The sequence below is a fragment of the Rhagoletis pomonella genome, unplaced genomic scaffold, assembly GCF_013731165.1.
Source record: "Rhagoletis pomonella isolate Grant_MI unplaced genomic scaffold, Rhpom_1.0 Rhpom_scaffold_00002, whole genome shotgun sequence".
Lineage (NCBI taxonomy): Eukaryota > Metazoa > Arthropoda > Insecta > Diptera > Tephritidae > Rhagoletis > Rhagoletis pomonella.
In genome coordinates this window covers 87,136,737-87,160,559 of record NW_023458556.1, presented here as the reverse complement: position 1 = coordinate 87,160,559, position 23,823 = coordinate 87,136,737, and the positions used below count along the sequence as shown (strand labels likewise).

At 35.5% G+C, this 23,823-nt stretch overlaps 1 protein-coding gene across 1 annotated transcript in view; it reads left to right on the top strand.

Annotated features, from left to right (window-relative positions):
- Positions 1 to 16,690, top strand: part of LOC118755730 — an 80,099-nt gene extending 63,409 nt beyond the window's left edge. Inside the window, exon 4 of the mRNA XM_036490558.1 lies at positions 16,519 to 16,690. Within this exon, the coding sequence (XP_036346451.1) occupies positions 16,519 to 16,690 (172 nt within the window). The remainder of the gene's footprint in view (positions 1 to 16,518) is intronic.
- Positions 16,691 to 23,823: the final 7,133 nt, after the last annotated feature.

The window sequence follows — 23,823 nt, the reverse complement described above, 5'->3', positions numbered from 1 at the left end:
TTTTTAAAGTCGCGATATGAGAAAGAAGTTGGCGATTCGGATATTTGGAAATCAAATATCAGAAATATTAGGTCATGTTTTGAAAATGTTGGTGCAGATAGTTTATTGTAATAGAGGGATTTCCGCAGATCACTTACAAAGAATACATCTAAAAGTGTGCTGTTAGTAGAGGTGAAATGCGTTGGCAAGGAAGTATTTGTCGGGAAGAGCCCTAGCGACTCCATACTCAATCTTATACTGGTATCCATGAGCAAGTTACTATTAAAGTCCCCTGCAATTAAAATGTCATTATAGTTCACGAGTAGCGGTCCAAGAAATCCGTAAAGTCCGTAAAGTAGACACTACGGTTAGGCCTATATACACAACCAACAAGAATTTTTTTATTGTTTGAACATACGTCAACGAACACATATTCGACCAAAGCACCACAAGACGACACACAATTTAATTTACAAGACAGACCATTTTTTACATATATTGCTACACCTCCACCATGACCATGCCTATCAGCTCTAAAAAGTTGATAACCATTTACATGCAAAATATTATTGTTGTGGTGCGAGGAAAACCACGTTTCAGATATCCACACAACATGAATATCTGAATTTTCGATGAGATATCTAAATTCGTCGAGTTTTTAAAACAAACTTTGCGCATTCAAATGTACTATCTTAAAGCCTGTGGCACGCTTGCTAATAATACGCAACATGCTGTATAAACAGTCTTTGGAACTCGTTCGCTTAAAGGCTAAGGGCGACATTATAAAAGTTGTGTAAGTTAATTATGGCACTGCATCTAGGTTCTAAAAAGTTAAGCAATGAAAGATATCCGTAACATTTACAAGATTTGTGTACGTAAAAGGCAAAAGAAAGATCATGACAAAAGACGAAAGCAATATTTAAAAATATAAAATACAAATTAGTTAGTAACAGCATACGAAGTTCGCATTTAAGTTGAAGTTTGTTGCGTTGATATGCTGCTATGTTCTTCGGCTCACGAAAGGAATGTTCCATTACGGCGGCAGGACTGGTGTTTTCTAGATTGCAAAGGTCGCCCATGGTATATATAACTTGCGGCCTATCACTGCCCAACCGTTTGATGTGGACCATCCCCCGTTTTGTAAAAACGGCGGCAACTTTTTTCGCTTTTTCAGATGGAAAGCAGATTTAAATATTACTCAGAGACTCATTAACATAGAAGTGGGCGTCCGAGTTAATACCCACGAGTGTAAGCTGTAGCGGTTTCTTGTTTATACGTCTAAAATTTGATATGGTTTTAAGCAAACCGTTCTTCTCTGTGGCAGTATTAAACTTTATAATTATGGCAGGGTCAGCTGTGGAGTTTTCAGTTTTTCTAATCCGAAAAATGCTTTTAATGGGAGGTAGTTGAGTGTCTAACGAAAAACAGAGGTGATGGAAAAATGCTTTGCAAGTTTTCACCTTCCTCATGAGGTATCCCCGTTACACGAACATCGCAAGCGGAAATTATACTTTCTTGTCTGGAAACTTGTATTTTTAAAGCAGCGAGCTCGTCTTCGAGAACACCAACATGACCGAACGCCGCCTCTAGGCGTGTGACTCTATCATTTACAGCGTTCAGGTCACGTTTGATACCGTCGAATTTCTTTTCTTTCTTTTTGCAGAAAAGCTCGAAAATTCTATTCTCGGATTCCTGAATTTGTTTTGCAAGCAGGTCATTTAATTTTGCGATACGTTGGTCCATGTTTCGCAGTAAATTCGGTGAAGACATAGATATCCTTGGAGTTTTCGCAGGTTCCAGTTCCGTAGGGTTATTTTCGCGGCCTCGCTTGCCAGCTCCTGCTGCCATTCTAATTGAAATGATTTCAGAACAGCGTAGAAAACGAATGCTGGCAACACAGTTTTATGAATTTATGATACGGGCCTACAGGTGGCGCTGTTTTCGAAGCTTAGCAGATATTAGCAAAGTCACGAACCTTTTCCGAAAAAAGCTTATGAGCGTGTAAGATAGAGTTGTTGGTATACCGCTCGAAGCCTATTTGTTTTGCAAATTGATGCAATTGAAGCGCCTTCTCCACTTACTTGCAGTTTCTCGATGCTGTACAGCCGGAACCAAGTATTGCTATGGCTAAATTTTGATGAAAACACTGTAACGACGCTAAAATTACACAAAAAAACGCCGAGAGACGTAAAATTAATTTTAAGTAGTATGTTACGGATCTGTATACCGTTTTTTTTAAACAAGGTAATTTAGTCAAGTTATTTTCATTTTAAGTTTTCATTGCGAATGAAAAAAATTCAAACTTTAATATGGTCATACGGTCATGTACGATGTGGCGTATGAGTAACATTATTTCCTGCTAGTATTTCATACAAAAAATTATTGCACTTTCACTTAACCCTTGCAAACTTGTTTATTTATCCATCGATTTTCATCGTTAGTAGTATTTTAAGCCGCAAAACAAGCAGATATTGGCTAGTTTATACTAATATATATTTTGAAAGCCGTTTTTTTCTGTTCACAAAGCTCGAGAAAGGCCGTACCGATTTTTTTGAAATTTCCAGGGATAGTTTTAGGCTAAAAAAAGTTTCGATATAGAAAGGGGGCATGGCACCACCCATACCAACCGAATTTTTCAAACTGCGTATATTTGTGGTAGAGGACTAGAACTCGGTATGGGGATATATACATATATAAGATCAATTCCGTACTAATGGAGAAAAATTTGCAAGTTTGGAGAATGGGGCGTGGCACCTCTCATATAAACCGAACTTTTCATATTGCATATTTCTGGAAGTGTTCATGGTAGACTGTAAGCCTTTTTAAAACTCTTTAGTTTGACATCCACACGTCAACATTTCTCTTACTACATCAATTTAACTGAGTTACAATTTCCAAATAGGTGGCAGCCCCCCTCAAAAATATTTCCAACAGTTATCTTTCTTAAACCTCTTTAATTTGATACCCATATTGTAATATTTTATTTATTTTATCAATGTAATTTATTTAAATTTTCAAACAGATGGCAACCCTCCTCAGACATATTTTCGGCAGTAAGCCTTCTTAAAACTCTTTAGTTTGACACACACATGGCAATATTTCATTTATTTTATCCATTTGACTGAGGTAAAATTTTCAAATAGGTGGCAACCCTTCGAAAAAATACTTCCAGCAGTTATCTTTCTTAAACCTCTTTAACTTGATACCCATATTGTAATAATTCATTAATTTTATCAACATAATTTGGTTTAAAAATTTTAAAATAGGTGGCAACCCTCCAAATTTTTGCGATATCATTGGTTCTGGTATTATACCGAATAATAAAAAAAATAATTATCAAAATCGGTTCAGCCGTTCTCGAGTTTTGATGACCGTGACATACGAACACAACATTTTTATATATATAGATATACATAGAAGATGTCCAATGTGTGCTTTTTAATCTGATCACAACAAAAATTCCACATTATACATTCGTGAATGAACTTTCAGTTTCTCTATTACTTTAACAATTCCTTTGAGTAATTGAAAAAACTAAAGTACTCTTGCAATTCCAGGTAAAGGAATTGAAAAAAAATCAATTACATTTTCAATTCCTTTCAAAGGAATTGAAAAAAAATTACATTACTAGCACGTAATTTATTCCAATTACAATATGAAATTCCTTGTAATGGAATTCAAAAAAAAAAAAACAATTACATTTGAAATTACTTCAAGGAATTGAGAAAGTAATCGATTCCTTTGCTGTGGACTGAAGGCATTGATTCCTAATTACAATTCCTTGTAATCTGTAATTGGGAGTAACTTAATTCCTAAAGGAATCATTACGACCCAGCTCTGTGTGCATATAGGTGCATATACATAATTCAAATCTTATCTTACCGTTTTGTTATTATTATGTTTTACTTTCATATGATTTCTCTGCAATATAATTCTAAAATTAAGCAAATATGTAAGACGTATCATTTGTGTAATGTATTTAGGTAACTATGGGAGTACTCCCGTTTTGCTCCATTAGACGGTTTGTGTGATGATAATTCTGTGTGTGCTCCCCGATTGCTCGTTTAGGAGGTAAAAGGGATTACTCCTCCTCCTAGGACATCCAATGTTAAAGGGAGTACACAAAATTACATGCTTATACACAGAAGCATAGGGAGCAATGGGGAGTATTCGTATACTCCCAAGGGAGTACTCACAGAGCAATCGTACGATGCTCCCAAGTTCTACTGGGTACGTATGTACATATGTCTGTTAGTGTAGCGTAGGGGAGCTACGTTACAAACTTGAGGGTTGAAATTGTTTTCAGGGTACCGTGAGTGTTTTTTGGAATAATTATATTGACTTACATTGATTTAATTTTAAAAACTCTTAACCACCTCTAAGCGGGCTCGAACCTGCGATCCCAGCACCGGAGTCTGGTAGTCTTCACGCAACGCCACAGCCGACATTTGTAAGAAAAGCAATTAATTGCGTTTTATGTTTGGTTTGGCAATTCAAAGGAAGATGTCGCTGAATGCTTAAGTTCTTCGAAATTGTCGAACTGGTAGGCCATCGTTTTAGCACATATTAGTTAATGAACTGGTATTTGTACTGACTGGTTTGGCTTTTCACTGCAGGGTGTGAAAAAATAAAGTCGGATTATTAATGTCGCCACCCCCTAGCATTATTATATACCGAAAAAATTAACCCCGGTTTTTATTTTGAGCGCTCAAAGTTTTCCATGTATTTTATATGGGCGAAAAACAACTTTTCGTAGAAATGGTATAGAATTCTTGAAAATCGATATTTTTCGAAAGTAAAGCTGTGGTTCTCTTCAAAAGACTTCCAGTATTGATATCCAATTGTTTATTTAACCAGTTTTTAATACTAAAGATTTTTTATTAGTCCCCCCATTGCATGTTGTGGAGGTTTAGGCGGACCTAACGAAAAATATTGATTTTCAAGAATTATATACCATTTCTACGAAAAGTTTTTTTTCCACATATAAAATGCATGGAAAACTTTGAGCGCTCAAAATAAAAACAGGGGTATATTTTTTCGGTATATAATAATGCTAGGTGGTGGCGGCATTAAAATTCCGACTTTACTTTTTCACATGCATTTTTGGACCACCCTAATGTACATATATAGTGTAAAGTAGGCAAGTATGGACCGTGAATCTTATTTTCAAAAATAGTTCACACAATATAGTCTAATATTACATTCGCACTGAACTGAAATCTGAGCTTTCGACCTCGAAATATTAAAATCTTGTTAAAGTGTTTCCACCGCACTTTCTTTGGATTTCGTTGACAGTTGCTAAAATGTTTTTGAGGTTTGTTCGTTTTACAAAAGTGAGGATTTCGATAGGATTTCGTTGAAATCTGATTGAAATCTAAGAAATCGAAGTCATGAAAATATATGCTGGATTTCGCGAAATCTAAAATTTCAGTTCAGTACACTGATTTGTTGTTTATCTAACAAATTATATTCCAATAATATACCTGTAGAATGTGAAATCGTTGGGTTGTCTTTTTTTCCTGGCATACCTTGACAGGTATGAACAGCTAAGTACCTAATACATACTAGTAATTTTCACTGTATAATAAATAAATCTTGTGTCAAAACAAAGAAATTTTTACAGCGAACCCGAGGATAAGGTTCTCGGACAAAAAACTATAGTTATCTAAATTTAAAAAAGCAGTACAGTAATTATTAAACAGTTTTCTATAAAATAAAGGAATTCTTGGTATTTGTATACTTGTTGTACATCCCAAAACAAAATGATATGTCTTACAAAAGCAATGTACATCCAAATTTCTAACTTTGTAGAAAAACTATAAAAAGTCAACAAGGTTGCGCAACGACAATTTTCTAGTTAGAATGGTCTAAAAAGGCTTTATACTCATGATTCAGTTTGCTCAGAAAATAAATTTCTCGCTCCCTCTTGACAAAATCAGCTCTCTTAGCAAGGCACTGTGTGTGGGTTCGTGTGTGTGCAAAGCTTGTGTAAAAGCTGGGTTATGCAAGACTTAAGGCTCAGTTATGCATACTTGGCATTGCATGCACTGCTATACCATTTTTACGTAGAAATCAAAAACCAACAAACTTCTACTTATGTAATGCTGTGCGTTGAGTAACCGCTTACACGCGAAGCTCATTTAACAGATTCCTTATGTGACACCTGTCAAGCAATTCCAAGTATGCATAACAGAGCCTTTAGACTTGACTTGACTTAGCTAGAAACTTTGATGCGATTACTCAGTCGCCTATTACCTTTTCTCTTTGTTTTAATTCTTAGCACTTGTATTTGTACACGTAAAATAGTAAGTGTAAAATATGAGACCGACGCGTAAGCTAGCAAAAACTCAACTGTTTATTCCAATTAAGAGTCGACCTTGTTTCATACAATACACGCAGGGTTGCATAACCAATAATAGTAAATAGTAGTACATTTCATTTCAACTATCGATTACTGATTCCATTTCATTATTAGTTACATATAAATATCGATTATTTAATGATTGAATAATTCAATGTATGCATTTAATTATGGATTATAACATTACTTCACCCTGCGAAATTCCTTATTATTTACATCAACTGTAAATTTTTGTAATTTATGCGATAATAGAATACAATAAAACAATTAAAATTATTAACGAAAATCTTGTGCTGTATAACGTTGTACACCCTGTTTAATACGAGAGCTTTGATGAATGGGTACGTCTCTCATTATTGTTTCATGTTGATCTAATAACTGCGGTGGTTGCGTTGATGTAGCGGGTGGTTCCGGCTTTACATTATCTGAAGGTAACCGTGTGGATTGCGCATTAGGAAAGGCTGCTGAATTTTCCTCTACTGGAATCAACGTTGCTATATCTGATTGTGGATGCGCAGAACCGATATCAGAGTTGTGTCTAGCTTTAAGTTGGTTGGCATGGCGTTTTAAATTGCCATGCTCAGTTTTTACCACATAAACCATTTTCCCAAGTATTTGTGTAATAATGGCTTTTACCCATTTTTCCCCGCTTGCGTAGTTACGAGCAAAGACAGGTTGATTTACGTAAAACGAAGAGTTACTTGTTAATGTTCGGTTTTTTTTGTTTCGGCATTTCAAATGCTTGGCTTAATACTGTGCGAACCTGTCTGCCATGGAGACGTTCAGCGGGTGATTTACCATCGACATTCGGCATGAATCGGTAAGTGGATAAAAATTTAGTTACAGCGGCATTCAACCGTAACCCATCATCGACGTTCTTCTTAACTGCTGTTTTAAGAGTTCTTACAAATCTTTCCGCGAGGCCGTTTGGGGCTGGATGGAACGGCGCACATGTAAGATGCTTTATTCCAAGCTGAGCGCAAAAATTCTTGAAATCATCAGATGTGAGCTGCGGACCGTTATCACTAACGAGTGTATTCGGAATTCCCTCAATAGCAAAGATAGAGGACAATGAGGCTATTGTGTCAGCTGACGTTGTTGTTGTCATTGGCAAGACGAACAGGAATTGTGAAAAAGCATCAACACATATAAGCCACATAGAAGAATAAAATGGTCCGGCAAAATCCGGGTGGCTTGGTGCAGGCCACTCCTCGTAATTTCTGGTTGGAGCAGGATTAACAGCTTTACAAATGTCACATTGATCGGCAAGTTTTGCTATGCCCCTATCAATGTCGGCCCACCATACGTGTTGTCTAGCAAGTTGCTTCATTTTTGATGTACCCCAGTGTCCATCGTGTAACAATTTGAGGATTCGCTGCTTCAAGGCAATAGGTACGACAACACGCGTACACTCAGTTTGGAGGCAGAGTAAGTTATTGGCAATAGTGAATGCATTTTTTCTATTGAAAAAAGGTTGGAGTTCAGAATATTGCGGAAGTAGCTTTTCAGGCCATCCATTTTTGACAAAATAACGAACGTGACTGACGTGAAAACTGGATCTTTATTGGCGTACGTTGCAATAATTTCCGCATCAATTGGAGGGTTGAGTTCCTTAACGTTATAGCATGCTTCCTGTTGATCGAATTTTTCGTCTGGCCCTAAAGGAAGGCGTGACAACGCATCTGTATTGCCATGTGCAGAAGTTTTACGATATTTGACATCGTACTGATATGCCATTAGAGTAATCGCCCATCGTTGCAAACGATGTGAAGTCATGGAAGGCAGTTGACTGCTTGCGCTGAAAATACTAACCAGCTGCTTGTGGTCCGTTATTAAAGAAAATCGTCTACCATAAAGATATTGGTGAAAACGTTTGACCCCGATAATGATTGACAAGCCTTCCTTTTCAATCTGGCTGTACCGCAGCTGATGTTTATCAAGGGTTTTGGAGGCAAATGCAATTGGCCTTTCGCTACCGTCTGCATATGTATGTGAAAGGACAGCGCCAATCCCATATGAAGAGGCATCGGTGGCAAGTACCTACGGAAGCTTTTCGTCGAAGTGAGCTAACTGAGTAGCATTGAGTATATGTTTTTTTAGAGCCAAAAATGCTCGCTGTTGTTCCGCTCCCCATGAAAATGATACGTTTTTTCGCCGCAACATGTTGATTGGGGCAGCTATATGCGAATAATTGGGTATAAATGAATGGTAATAGTTGACCTTACCCATAAATGCTTCCACCTGCTTCAAATTTTTCGGGGGTTGAAGGTCTCTCACTGCTTTGAGACCGGATTCGTCTGGTAATATACCGTTGGCGCTAACTTGGCGGCCAAGGTACTCGACTTTCTCTTGTAGGAAGCAACACTTTTGCTGTTTGCATTTGATGCCGTTGGCTCTTAGAATTTGTAGAACTTTCTCCAGACGCTGGATGTGCTCCTCGAACGTTGGCGCAGTAATGATGATGTCGTCCAGGTAGTTGCCGCAACCTTCGACGCCTTGAAGTAACTGCTCTAAATGTTTTTGAAATATGGCTGGCGCGCTTGCAATACCATATGGAAGGCGTTGGTATTGAAACAGGCCCAACGGTGTGATAACTACCATCAAGGATTTCGCATTGTCGTCCAATTCCATTTGTAGGTACGCATCTTTGATATCGATTTTTGAAAAATGTTTGGCACAACGGATGGCATGGAACAGACTCTCACGTGTTGGTAATGGATACCGCTCAATATCAATTTGCGAATTGATAGCTTGTTTAAAGTCTCCGCATATTCGTATTGACCCATCTGACTTTGGTGCTAATACTATGGGTGCAGCCCATTGGGAAAATTTAATAGGTTTCCAAATACCAGCGTTTCTGAGCCCTTCTGCTTCTTTTTTAAATAGGGACAGTTGGGCATAAGGGATTTGACGGCATTTTTTAAATTTAGCCACTGCGTTTGGCTTTAGATATATCGAGGCTTTAAAACTCTTAACTGTACCAAGTGCGGGCTCGAACACTTCACTATACTGTTCACAAAGCATTTTTTACTTTATTAATTTCGCCTTCAGTAACGCTACAAATTTGCTTGATTTCGAAACCGAGTACGAAAACGCAAAACTAGCACGAAGTTGCTAGTTTTATGAACGGCTGATTAATTTGTTACTTTCCGATGCAATTTTCTTAGAAAACTAGTATTTTCCATCTTATTATAAATTTAAATAGGTTTATTTTGTCAATTGCAACTCTACAGGCACAACAAACAATTACAGGATATTTTGCTTAGCTGCACATCCTTCTTTGCACGAAAAACTTGTGCACGTAACCGAAAAAGGCACTTAAGCGAATTTTCTTTACTACCTCAATGAGGAAGGTATCCGAATCCCTATGAAACCAAATATTGGCGGAGCACTTACCATGTAGAGATTACTGCAAGCGAAATTTTTACCGAATGTTATCTAATTATCTATATAACTACATAAATTGATAGCCATTTTCGTTGTTCTGCGAGATGAGCAAAATAAATAAAAGGTTGTAAAATTAGGTAATTGTATGGCCAGTGCAGGTAAACGTAATACTTTAATTGATAATTGATACTAGTCGCACAATTTTTAAGGCAGGTATCGCCAATGTGCAGGTATGTTGAATGCATCTATCGGAGCAGTTTCCTTATAAATGTTAAAAATAATGCTTTTGATGCGCATTTTGGGGTAGGTATCTTAAATGTGCACTTAAGCATAGAGGCAGCAAAGCAAAATATACTGTATTTTGTTAATGTGAATAACATTAAGCATCATGCCATCAGCTGTTTTTCTTACTAGCAAATAGTTGCTAGTAAAAATTTATCCAGTAAAAATCCAGTAAAACTTGCAAGTTCAGCTGTCGTGTTTGCTCTCTCAATTTCCCGTCTTTTGCTAGTTTCTTGCAAGTTTTTGCACACGAAAACGAAATCCAGTAAAAAACCATTAAAATTAGTACTGGATTTACTGGATAGTGCGTACGCGAACAGGGCTATTGCCTTCCTGAATTTGCAGTTTTGTCGCGAATGTGAGCTGCCACAACCCGAGCATTATTTAAATTTCTGCAACTCATTGTTGCTTTTGCTGTTGCTTTTCCCTTTGTCTTTGAACTTTTTTGTATATACTGCGTTTACAGGACTTTCCTTTTCAGACACTTGTTCTTTAATCGTCGCAACTGTTTTCGCCGTTGTTTCATACGACTCAGCAATGAGCATAATGTCGGAAAGGGATGGTTAAATTTTTTGTAACGAAGCTACGCGCACAGCATCGTGCGGCGTGTGTGTGATTATTTGATCACGAATCATCTCATCAGCGAAGCTGTGAGAGCAATTTAGTGCGGAGCACACAAACTGACATTATTTTGCAATTCCGGGAAGATCAGCGACATATTCCCTATACGTTTGCTTTGACTTCATTTCGCGTTTAATGCAGCGTTTTTGCTGCATTTAAAATGCAACATTTAGCACTTTCGAACATATGTTTTCGAAGAGCGTTCATGCTATCGCATTTAGCAAATGTACATTTACGCGAGTTCGAAATCGTATGCTTTTGACAAACAGCCGTGTTCCAGTCGCTTATTCAGATCCGTATCCATTACGATAAATTCTCACGGAAAAGATAATGTGCAAAAACCCCTACTGAAAAGGAAAAATAAATTCTAAACCGAAAATTCAATACAAAAACCTGAATTGTTTTAACCATAACCGAACATTTGTTTGTGTATATATTCATTTGTCGGTGCTGCCAATTATATTTTCCACACCTAATTAGGAAACAAAACAAACAGAGTTGATCACAAATTAATCCAGATTTTTATCAGCATCATATCGATGTTGAATTTGCGTAACTTTTCTTTATCCAAATAATGTAAAATAATAAATGAAATCTCGATCGGCGATCACTGAAACGCAGCTAGCGGTTGTATACTCGAAAAAGCAATGTTGCCACTTTTTCTCATTAAACCATGTTCGAATCGTGGAAATTTTGGAAGATCACAGGGATGCTTTTAGCATTTAGATTCTAAATGCAAAGATTGAGTTGCATTTAGTTGCATTTAGATGACGAATTTTGTATGGATAAATGTACATTTAGAGTAGCATTTAGAGCTAAATGCGCTAAATGTACATTTACGCGTAAGCAAAAACAGCCCATAAAAAAATCATATCGCGCGGCGACTGTATGTCGTTTTGCTTCAAAATGTTCCGTTAGCTTTTCCGTTAGCTGTTTGTATGTTTGCTCATGTAATTGAGCCCTTCCAAAGAGATTTTTCAGCAATTCAAAAATTTCTGTGCCAGTCCAGGCAAGAGAAAATGACTTTTGCTTTTCCGCACAATTTACACTATATGCACTAAAATGTTGTTGCAGCTGCTCTAAGTAAGACTCCCAAGTCAGTTGTTCCTTAGAGAGAGAAACTGTGAAACGATGGTACAATGGTTTGACCACCTGCACCACCAGCATGAGTTTGAAGGATGGATTGCATCCACTGGTGTTGCTGCTTCAGCAAATTTTTCGTGAACTCTTGTTGTTCGAGTAATAGTTTTTGAATTATTTCACTTTCGTTCACCATTATTACAAGAATGCGAGACACGAATTGAAGAACTTCATTGCACTACCGCAACGCGTTTTTTTCCTTGTACATATGTATATCTTTTTTAAACCTCGTCGCCAGTGTAAAATATGAGACCGACGCGTAAGCTAGCAAAAACTCAACTGTTTATTCCGATTAAGAGTCGACCTTGTTTCATACAATACACGCAGGGTTGCATAACCAATAATAGTAAATAGTAGTACATTTCATTTCAACTATCGATTACTGATTCCATTTCATTATTAGTTACATATAAATATCGATTATTTAATGATTGAATAATTCAATGTATGCATTTAATTATGGATTATAACAGTAAACGTTTAATTTGTTTTTGCTCCAAAATTGCTACAAAATTACTATTAAAATAAATGTATTTACGCATTTCAAATTGTGATTGTTTTTATTTAATTTTCTGTCTTTATTTGAAAGTCTGTTTTTCGATTGCCAGATGAATTACATTTGTTCAAAAATTATATTTGAGTGGCATATTTGTAGAGATTTTATGAAAAAATTAATTGGTAGCATGATTCTCTCACGGCTCTCTTTGCACTTAGAAATTTAACTTGGAAATCAAAAATCTATAGTACTCCAAGTTTCTAAGTGAAGCTGGTTTTTTGGGTAACTACATATACATGCTGCTCATTTGCCAGACATACAATTTTCATGACAAGTCAAGTCTAAGTCTTGCTTAACTCAGCTTTAAGGGAGTTAAGGGAGTGTCAAAACTCTAATGCCACTAGTGAGTAAACCTTTAATTACTGAATCATGCTTTATACTTACGATTGGATTTTTTCAGCCAACCCGCTCGCGAAATATTTGTTAACAAGTTAAATTTCATACAAAATGCACTATTCGGGTCTTAGACTTATGCTTGAAATAATTCATTTAAATATATTTAACTCACTGAAAAAAGCACTTATTTTTTCATTTTTATTTTTATTTGTCACTCATAAACTTCAAACGTAAAATATATGAGGCGTTCTTTTTCATATCGAACACCAAATTTGAGTTCACACTTACGATTCGCTTCAAATTTTTGTTATGGGTTCTTATCATCGTATAAGCTTACAAGTATGGAAAGCGCCATTTTGTTTGTTTACATTTGAAAACAGCTGAGATCACCTGATTTTCAATTCTCTCATTCTCCGCACAGAGTTACATTCAAGTTTCAGAAAAAACTTTAAAATGTAAATTGAGAAATATTTTAGAAAAAATGTGTTTTTATTCATTTGAATTCAATAAAAAAGAAATTAAAAATGCGTGCCAAGTCTTGCATTTCCAATAATAACGATAAATATGTATGTTCCAGGCAATAATTTAAAATATTTGTGAAACTTATCGTTTTGCGCTAAAATACAACAATGTGTGTAAAATTCATTGTCATTGCTTCTGTTTTGAATATCATATTCGTGCCTGCCGGTGGAAAAATAGGTAAATTTGCATTTATTTTCAAGAAAACATATCAGTTAAAATATATTTCTTTCCAGAGCGACATACGGACAAGTAAGATGATAAATTTGTATGATGAATATCGCGGAAAAAACTTTTGTATCAAAATTTCTATTCTAATTTGCATTTGAATTATGATATCAACAGGGATGATTTAGGACGTATTTTTTGAAGACAATTTTCTTATAAATATTGAGATTGTTGATTTATTTTAGAATTAAAAAAGGTAGTTTATATTAAAAAATATATTTACACTAGCAGTATGTAAATTACTTTTATTCCGAATTGAAACGATTTTAATGAATATTCATGGTTACCATTAATAGTAGCATGACAGTTAGATCTAAATGCATATTTGACAAGAAAGATAGAATACAAGATTGCGCCGTCCTGGCGGCGATGACATATCTGTACAAAAAGTAACAAAAGTCGAATTGGATGTTGAAAGAAAATGTGAGAACAGCAAATTTTCTTAATAATAAATTTTTCGATAAGGAACGTGTTTTGATTGTGCTAATTTGTAATAGCCTTATTCATAAACAATAAAGTAGCTTAAAAAAGGCTTATAAATTGAAAAATGTTTGTAAACGGCAATTTAAAAAGCTTTTTAAAATTTTTATTTTTTATTAATAAGGCAATAAAAATATGTGATTTACAATAACTTTTAACAAAGGAAATACGAAATAAGGTGATTTTTGCGGAAGTGGGTATTAGTGAATTTCAGTGCATTTAAAGTTTCTGAGGTTTCGTTTACCTTTAGATCAGAATTGTCAAAATTGAGAAATTCAAAGTAGCGATACAATAATCATAGAAAAGAAGATTGCGCCCTGCTGTGATGATGAGTAAATTTACCACAATGAGGAAGAATATAACAATTAAGTGAAAAAATTTTATTTTTACAAATTTAGTGAGCAGTAACGCGTTTCAAGAACGATATTTCAGACAAATCGTAAATGAACAACTATTTTTCCTTCCCGTCTGCTTTGGTTTTGGCAAAAAAGTTGATAAGCTCCTGACGGCGATCAAGTCATTTCAACCATAAAATAATATTATTTGCAAGAACCATTCACTAAAATTTTAACTAACTTTTTATTATTTATTAATTCCTTTTTGATATTCAGCAATAACAAGATGGAAAAAAATTATAAACCAAAATTAGTAATATTTTTATGAATGTAGCTATAAAAGTTCACAGAGGAAACGCCAGAAAACAATGTATTGGCAACAACATAAAATTTATGGCAGTTTAGATGTCAACAGAATAATAACTACGATAAAAAAGCATGAAAGAAGTGTGCGAGAAACGGTCAACAAATTTCTTATAAAATATTTTGATTTTTGCTGGGTGTAAATGAAAACTCAATGAGTATTAAGGAAAAGAAAAATTTGAAAATAATAAACAGAAAAAGAGATGGGTGCACAAAAACTTTAGTTAAATGTTTTTCCCAAATTCTTAAAAAGTAAGCAAATCGATTTTTTTAATGTTACTTTACATCTATTTTCTTTTTTATGAATAAGGTCATAAGCATGTACCGTTTTTATAAATAAATCTTATAGCAATATGCTATATATTTATTTATATACTTTTTGGCTGGCGAAATATGTAATTTTTCAACTTAATAGAAAAGCGTATTTAACCAAATTACTTTTTTTTAATATTGTATGGCGCAACACAACAACTCTTTTTGTTGCACGAAACCCTTGAACACGTGCTTGTCATCTATTTCTTCTGTTTCGACATTTCGGTATTTTGCATTTCTTTCATTTTGACGTTATTCGCATTGTCAGATTTTTGAAATTCGTTTTGGTTCGAAATTCTGCTATTTCATAATTCTCTCATTCTCATGTCATCCATCTTCCATTTCTTACCTTCCATTGCCGTTCGCATCGTCGAACGTGCCTGTCAAACACTGCCGCCATCATGCTTTTCAGTTTGGCAGGCACGTCCGCTGTTTGGCAGGCACGTCCGCTGTTAGAAAGAGATTAGACAAAAAGGGGCATAGGATTCCATACTTGTAAGTATATACGATGGTTCTTATTAACGTCGTTTTAAATCTAAACAAGCTCAATATTTCTAACTTAGCTATTAACAGTTAAACTTTTTGAAGTTGATTTGCATAGTGAAGACCAGTAAATTATTGAATTATTGATTTAAAATTACACCATCGTAACCCTTGTTTTTTCTATAAAAATCATGGTTAAAAAATTGGCGTATTTCAAGAGCTATTTTCAAAATATTTTTTTTTTTTATGATGAGATGGTTTATTTTTCGAAAGTTTATGATGAGATATACATATTTAGCAAGGTGTTAAAAAACGAGTTTTTGCAAAAATTTAAATTTTATTGCAGATTCCGATAGAAGTCCTATCCGGAATTAATATTTGTATGGCATTATTTTTCTTTAAGGCGAAAAACACCTACAAATGGGCGTGGCAATTGCAGGACTAAAGTAGGCAAATCGAAGATTATATTGCGGATTTTGGCAGAACATCCCTTTGTTAACAGCATTTGTCCCACACTTTTTTCATTCAAAAAAAAAGTCTTCTAGAAACGGGCGTAGCAATTTTAAAACCAACAAACAAGTAATTTTAAATCCCTAATTTACTGGTCTTCACTATACAAATAAACTTCAGACAGTTAAACTGTTAATAGCGAAGTTTGCTTTAGGACGATCATAACCATCTTATATATAGAAATGCTACGCCAGTTTCTTCAGCTTTAAAACGATATTAAGATGAAGTCTCGTCGAATACGCGTTAGCTTATTTCATGTATAGAACCCATAAAAAAATATGAAGCGAATCGGAGACATGAGATAATTTTTTTACGAAATCCGTCCGACTTAAAAAAGAATGGCTCATATGCTTAGTAAATTGAAAGAAAAAACTCAGTAAAGCTAAAATATCTAATTGGGGGTAATATGGACCAGGTAGTACATATAACCATATACATTTTTATTTTTTATAATCATTTAAAATTAGAAAGAAATATTTGTTTATTATCGCTCTCTAGAAAATGCATTCAGGTCGTTTAAAATTCGTTTCATGCCCTTGTAGTTTAGATTTATGAAGGTTTCACTTCTAGATAGTATTGTGTTACTATCTAAAATAAATAACTTAAAACATTGCTTTAAACCATAGGAATCGATCTAACCAGCGATGGATGAAGCTCAGAACAACCGTTCAGATATCTTCAGCGATACAGAAGAAACCGCCTTTAAAACGCGAGGACTCTTTTTTAAAGCGTTTTTCAACGCGGCAAATACCAGAAGCACAGGTAAAATTAGCCAAAGATTCCAAAATTTTGTTTTAGTATTCATATAAACTAAATATAAACTAAAACAAATTAGTATACATATGCATACATACGAATACAAAAAATATTGCCTTAGGTATGTACTAAGCCGTATCAGTATACGCATATGAAAGAAAAAAAAGTTGAGTGCGTGTTAGTTTTATTTGAACACTTGTCGGAAAAAATTTGATATAACATTCTTAGTTAATAGCCGATTTTTAAATCTTTATGTCACCGAAATGGCCTTGGCCAGGCATATAATTGGACCTCAAACAATTTTGGTTTTAACAGCCGTTTTCATTTATACATACGTTCACCAGTTTTAGAACTACGATCCCTAATTTTTTATTTTTGTACTATAAATCTAAAGCCCCCAAAACGACTTTGCTAAAAGAAGTGCTAGGCTTTATTCACAAACAAAAAAGTTAAAATGTTTTTAAAATCCAGCAAAACCCATCACTTAGCAACTGCTAACTCTTTCGCTTTGATGAATAATTATGTTAAGTCCTCTCGTGATTCGAGTACGCTGTATCTAGACTTGCCAACCGTCCTCCTTTGCAACGAAATATCCTCCATCCTCCCCAAAGAGTAAAAAGTCCTCCCGAGCGCACTTGCGTACAAGGGTATTATAACCAGGCACCGTAAAAGTTATAAGTTCTACAGCAAAAATAAGTTTTATTCAGCACTAGATCGCCCTCACCCGCTTCGCTGAGTGTATGAAATTTAAAAATTTATTTCAAGAAAACTTAATTAAAAAACAGGGTGTTTTAAATTTTTGGACCATCTTGTCATACTTTTTCAATTAACTTATACCCTGAACTGAATTTGAGATTTTAAACAGATGAAAACCCATTACATGTAGTTTTGAAATGAAGCCCTTTAAAAACTATTTCGATTGATACCCATATTGTAATAATTCATTTAAATTATTGAATAGTTTGAATTTACCATTTTAAACAGTTGATAGCCTATGTGATACATACTGTGATACATATTCAAAACCATTTCGATTCATACCAATCTTCTATACTAACACATATATATTGAAAGCCGTTTTTTATGTGTTCGCAAATCTCGAGAACGGCCGAACCGATTTTTTTTTTTAAATTTCATTTTGATGTTTCAGACGTCCCAAGGATGGTTATAGGCTAAAACAAAATTCGATATATAAAGGGGGCGTAGCACCTCCCATACAAACAGATTTTTTCATACTTCGTATCTGTGTAAGTGTTCATGGTAGAATACTGGAACTTGGTACTGTGATATATGAAATCAATCTTATACTCCTGGAAAAAATAGGCTACATACGCATACTCATGGAGAAAAATTGGGATTATTGGAAAAGGGAGCGTGGTACCTCCCATTGGGAAAAGGGACGTGGCACCTCCTATGCAAGCCGAATTTTTCATACTGCATATCTCTGGAAGTGTTCGTGGTAGAATACCGGAACTTGGTACGGCGACATATGAAATCAATCTTATACTCATGGAGAAAAATGGGCTATTTGAAAAGAGGACGTGGCACCGTACAAACGTATATATATAATCCTTTTGTGCGTTTGTTAGTGAAATCCTCCTAAATTCCCGGACCGATTTTAACGAAGTTTTTTGGGTGCTTTGGAGTGGGTCTCTGGAAGGTGTAGTTTCACTATTTCACCCACCAGTTGGCGCTGGAGTTAAGTTATTACTAAAAATCCTATTTATGATCCACTTTGGCTAATATGCAAGATATGTATTGGTAACGATAAAGGTAATACTATTGCCAAAATGGCTGCCAGGTGGCGTTGCAGTCATTACGAATAATCGCCAAGTTGTACCATTGAGTATATCGAACTCTTGTGTGTTACGATTGGCCCAACGGATGTGATTACGCGTTAAAGCATCATTCGTGTCGACCGCTGTGGTGTAGTGGTAAGTAGTGCGCGCTTTCACTCACCAGCACCTGGGTTCAAGCCCTGGTCAAAGCAACATCGCAAAAAATAAAAAAAAAGGTTTTTTCTTAACAGCGGTCGTCCCTCGGCAGGCAATGGCAAACCTCCGAGTGTATTTCTGCCATGAAAAACAGCTTCTCATAAAAATACAATCGCCGTTCGGAGTCGGCATACAACTGTAGGTTCCTCCGCTTTGTGTGACAACATCAAGGCGCACGCCACAAGTCGGAGGAGAAGCTCGGTCAAACACTAACATATGTGTAAGCGCCAATCTATTATTATTATTATTATTATTAAAGCTTCATTCGTAGACACCAGGGTTGAGTTGTGGAAGGATAAATCTCAAATCACTACCGATATCTCTACTGCGAGAACCGTTGCGCGCCTTTTACTGTAATATTTAATTTTAAATTACTTTTAAAAAAGGTGGCAACCCTTGTGAGGACTTAAATATTATTCAAAACGTTCGAACCAAAAGTTTCTTAACAATATTTTGTTAGACAACCATATTTTTTTCCTTCAGATAGCTTGCGTATAATTAATTTAAATTTGACTTTTCAAACAGGTGGCTTTGTTAAGCCTTCCTTTGACTTCCATTTTTTAATATAATTTTTAAATAAATAGCTCCCTTAATTGAAGTTGAATTTGATTTTTTTTAAAGGTTGCAGCCCTCATCCATGAGTAGATAATGATTTTACCAATGATCCATACCAAGTTTTAGTAACCTATTAAAAATATTTCCTACACGGTTAAAAATTTCGGTTTTAATTTTAAACTCTTTGGACTACATATATGACCAAACTAAATTCAGTTTCAAATACAAACCTTCCAAGTTTATAAAAAAGAGAGCACATATGTTGGGTTTAGAATTTAAACAATTCGGTTTAAATGTTAAACCCAAACATTTTCATAATTAAGAATAAAAAAAAAAAAAACAATCTTAAATTTCATGCTCCGTCTGGTTGGGATTGAACCCGGACAGCCTTGGTAGCAACCAATTGTATCAAGCATCTTTGCACACTCAGCTACAGCCACGCATGTAAATGTGCTTTCATATGTTGAGTTTGAATCAACACCACAATTCGCTGTGCAAACATATTCTCTTTCGGTTTAGATTTTAAACCAAAGTTTCTATATTTGAAACCTAGAAACTAGAATTAAAACATTTTGGTTTGATTTTTAAACCACGAACTCTTTGGGCTAAAATTTAAACCAGAATATATTAAAAATTGCGTAAAACTATTGACTGGTTTAAAAAGTAGACTATAAAAGTTTAAAAAAGGCAGTAGTCCCAGCGCGGTTTAAAAACTAAACCCAAATTTTTGACCGTGCATACGTTTATAAATAAACATGTACACGACACATTTACAAAACCGGCACTCAAGTACACAATACATTGACAAAAACAGTACTAGACTGTCTCGCTTTGATTTCGGAATGCTTACACATTGAGATGTTAGCTTACTATCAATATAGAAGTATTACATATATGTTTTTGACGCTTCCTTCTCAATGATTTTTTACCAACAATTTTAAATCAATAACTGATATTTTCGGTCCCTGATTATAACTTTGTTCACGTAGCGGTTGTTTATAACAGCCAAAAGGAATCGAGATAATATGTATAGACAAATTTTTTCATAAATGCTCAGAATGAAAAAAGAAATGGATTAGGCGGTGACTGTCTGTTCGTCCATACGTGTATACGATAACTCGAGCAAAAGTTGAGATATCTCAACGATATTTGGTATGCGAGTTTCCCTTTATCCAAATGGGCGAAATCGGACTGTAACCACGCCCACTTCCCATATAACTAAGGTACCATCCGTTCTGTTTTTGGCAGGACCGTACTGTTCAAAGGTCTGTCCTGCGTAGTTTATCAAAATAGAAAAACCTGTAAATGGAATGTTTTTTCCAAGTGTCCTGCATTTATCCCGCGTCTCATTCGATATTTTAAAATTAACCGCGGTAGCCCTTTATTGATCAAAATATAATTAGCGTCGATAACTGATTGATAACTGCTTGAGAGTGAGGCTGATTTTGAAGCTTCAACCCGTAAATGCGTTCTAAATTTTGTTCGGTCACTGAAAATCGGTGACGAGAAAATGAAGACCAGCATCAAAAATACCTGTAACACTGCTCTACAAATATTGAGTTATCGCGTGAATCTAAGAAATAAACGTTTTCCAAGATAATTTTGATTCGCTGAACACGTCAGTACCCTCAATACCCAATTTTCCTTCTTTTCAAAGAAGCGTTTTCGAGATTTTTTTACTCTCATGTAGTTATCAATCATTCTGTAGGTCATTTAAGTCGATTCAAAAGATATTGACGAATAACTGCGAAAAGTACCAAAAAACACGTTTTTCGTAAATATCTCGAAAACGCTTCTTCGAAGAAATGGGTGTTGTTTTCGTGTTCAACGACTCAATAGTAGGGGAGCCCAAGAGAGGATTCGGGGATTTACTCGAGCGCGTCAGATTAACATATGGGGGACACCCTGCACCCTGTTGAGTACCTCTGTCAAATCTAAGCCATCTCTGTAGAGGAGCGACGTGTTTGTTGTGATTTTGACAAGATCGGAATGCTTTTTTTCAGTGCTGCCAATCTTAATTTTTATACTGCTATTCGTTGGGAAATAATATCTAAAATACTCCACTTTAGTAATTCGTTTTATCGCGATTTTTAAAGAACTTGGTGTTTTCAGAACAATATTAATATTTAAAATTGCTGAGTTTGTATAATTTTTGTCCTCAAAAAGTAAAAAAATAAAAGATATCGTGGTTATCAATGGAAAAGACGTACACAAAAATCGTATGGAAAGGCGATTTTTTATATTAAATAACTTTTGCTGCATTGTCATAATATTGAGCCAAATGAACTACTGATACACTAGAATTGAGTGACTGCATGGTTAAATTAGGAATTCGCTTATATTATCGATATTTATGTGTTTTAATATGTAGATTATATTTCAAAATCATTTACAGTATTATGGGAAATTTCCTTATTTTACGGCCTTTACTTTATTAAATTGCAATATATGCCGATACAGACATATATTCAGGCTTATAAGCCTGTAATTATACGTTTTTCTACATTTAATTTGAAATAGTTTGCACAAACGGATTAAAAGTAGTAAAATGCGTGACCGGAATAGACCTGCCGAAAAAGTGAGGTTAAGTTACTGACAACACCTTGTAATTATAGGTGCGTTCGTTTAAAATCTCCAACAGAAACCAACCAATTGCCAAATTCCGGCGAAATGTCATCTGTTCGCTCACAAGAGAGAAATATCCAAAATAGTACGCGAACAGAAAATTTGCAGAAACTTGCAAGTTAGACGAACAGCTCATATAATTTTTGTTTACATTCAAAAGTGTAAAATTTAAAACGTACGAAAACTCATTACAAAGTGGCATCTTGGCACAGCTTATTGATTAAACAAATAACTACTTACTTCTTACAAGTTTAATTAGTCGCATTTTGTAATTTTTAACTTCCAAACCATCAAATTCAATTTTGTGATTTGCGTAAATGCCAACCAGCTGTTTTTGATCAGCTGTTTTCCTGTTGGCAAATTGCTGTTGGCAAAAATTTTTCCAGCAGAATTCAGCAGCTTCCCCTCAAAATGAAATGTCACTTTGCTCTCTCAATTTCCCCTACTTTGCAAGTTTTTTGCGTACGCGAACGCAAAAACTTGTAAGTTTTGGTTAAACATGAACAATTAACAGCTACGCGAACGAACCTTATTACACCATGGGACAGCTGATCAAAATAGTAAAACAAAATTGATAGGTGGATTTACACGAGCGCGTCAGATTAAGAAATGGTGGGTTAATTACATGCTGAAAAGTGCGCATTTCAATAAATCTTCTGATTTGAACGTGACGCAAGGGATTGGGAGGGTCGCAAACTTGCAAAAAAAACGTTACCTTGACATTCTCGAGCGTAGTCATTTTTTTTATTTTATTATGAAGAAAACAGCTGAAGGATAACGGGAAGTATATAATCTGACGATTTCCACATGCCGGAGTAACTAAAATCGTCAACAAAGAATAGCGCCTGCTCTTGCTGTTAAACTACTACAGATTTTTCTACGAAATTTAGTTGAGGTTCCGTACGAGTCCGAGTTACATGTGTAAGCTGAGTGCGCTTACATACAAAATAAGCAAAAATTTACAACCAAAATTTGGAGGTTATGTTGAAGTTGACAGAACCTTTATCTAAATTTGTGTTCGGCGATGAAATTACACGTGTAATTAAGTGTGTCTCTGAAATCGAAGTTATGATATAATCCTGTATTAAAAAGATAGCTTCTCCGTCTGCAACCCAGATTTATCGATTATTTTTGGTAAATAGAGAAACGTCAAATACAAAAGATAAACAACAATGAACGCCGGTAAGAAAAAACGCGTGATTGATTTTTTTTTATTTTAAAATGTGATGAAAATCGAACGAATATGCATGCTTACATATCGTTTTGGTTCCCGAATCGCCCCATAAGCCTTCATTGTTGCAATATTTTGCGGCTACACCAACCCTGCCCAGATATGCTAGTATCTTAGACGTTGTCGTCAAACTCAACTAACGGAAGACCCAAGAAGCGTGCAGCATATATGGGGTCTGTCCACAGGCACAAAGGCGTTAGTTGTGTAGGGTTTTCTGAGCAATTGAAGAGATGTTTCGAGTCGTGGGGTGTCTCTCTGCATGCCGGGCACTCATTTGGCACACCTGCATCTAATCTTCTCAGGTATGAGTTCAACCTGCTGCAGTAGCCAGAGCGTAGTTGGGCTATTGTGGTCCGCAGTCTACGTTACTTTAGACTGACTCCCTGTGAATGCCGCTGGGCCTGTCGATATGCTGACGGCTCCAGAAGTTGCTTTATAAAAATCTGGACCTCGTCCGTCAGACGGCCGCAGTGGTGTAGCGGTTAGCAGAGTGCGCCAATATTCCGCAGGCCTGGGTTCAAGCCCGGTTCAACGCAACCTATAAAAACAAAAACAAACAATTTTCTAATAGCGGTCACCCCTTGGCAGGCAATGGCAAGCCTCCGAGTGTATTTCTGCCATGAAATCAGCTTCTCATAAAAATACAATCGCCGTTCGGAGTCGGCGTAAAACTGTAGGTCCCTCCCCTTGTGTGACAACATCAATGCGCACGCCACAAATCGGATGAGAAGCCCGGCCAAACACTAAAAAATGTGTAAACACCAATCTGT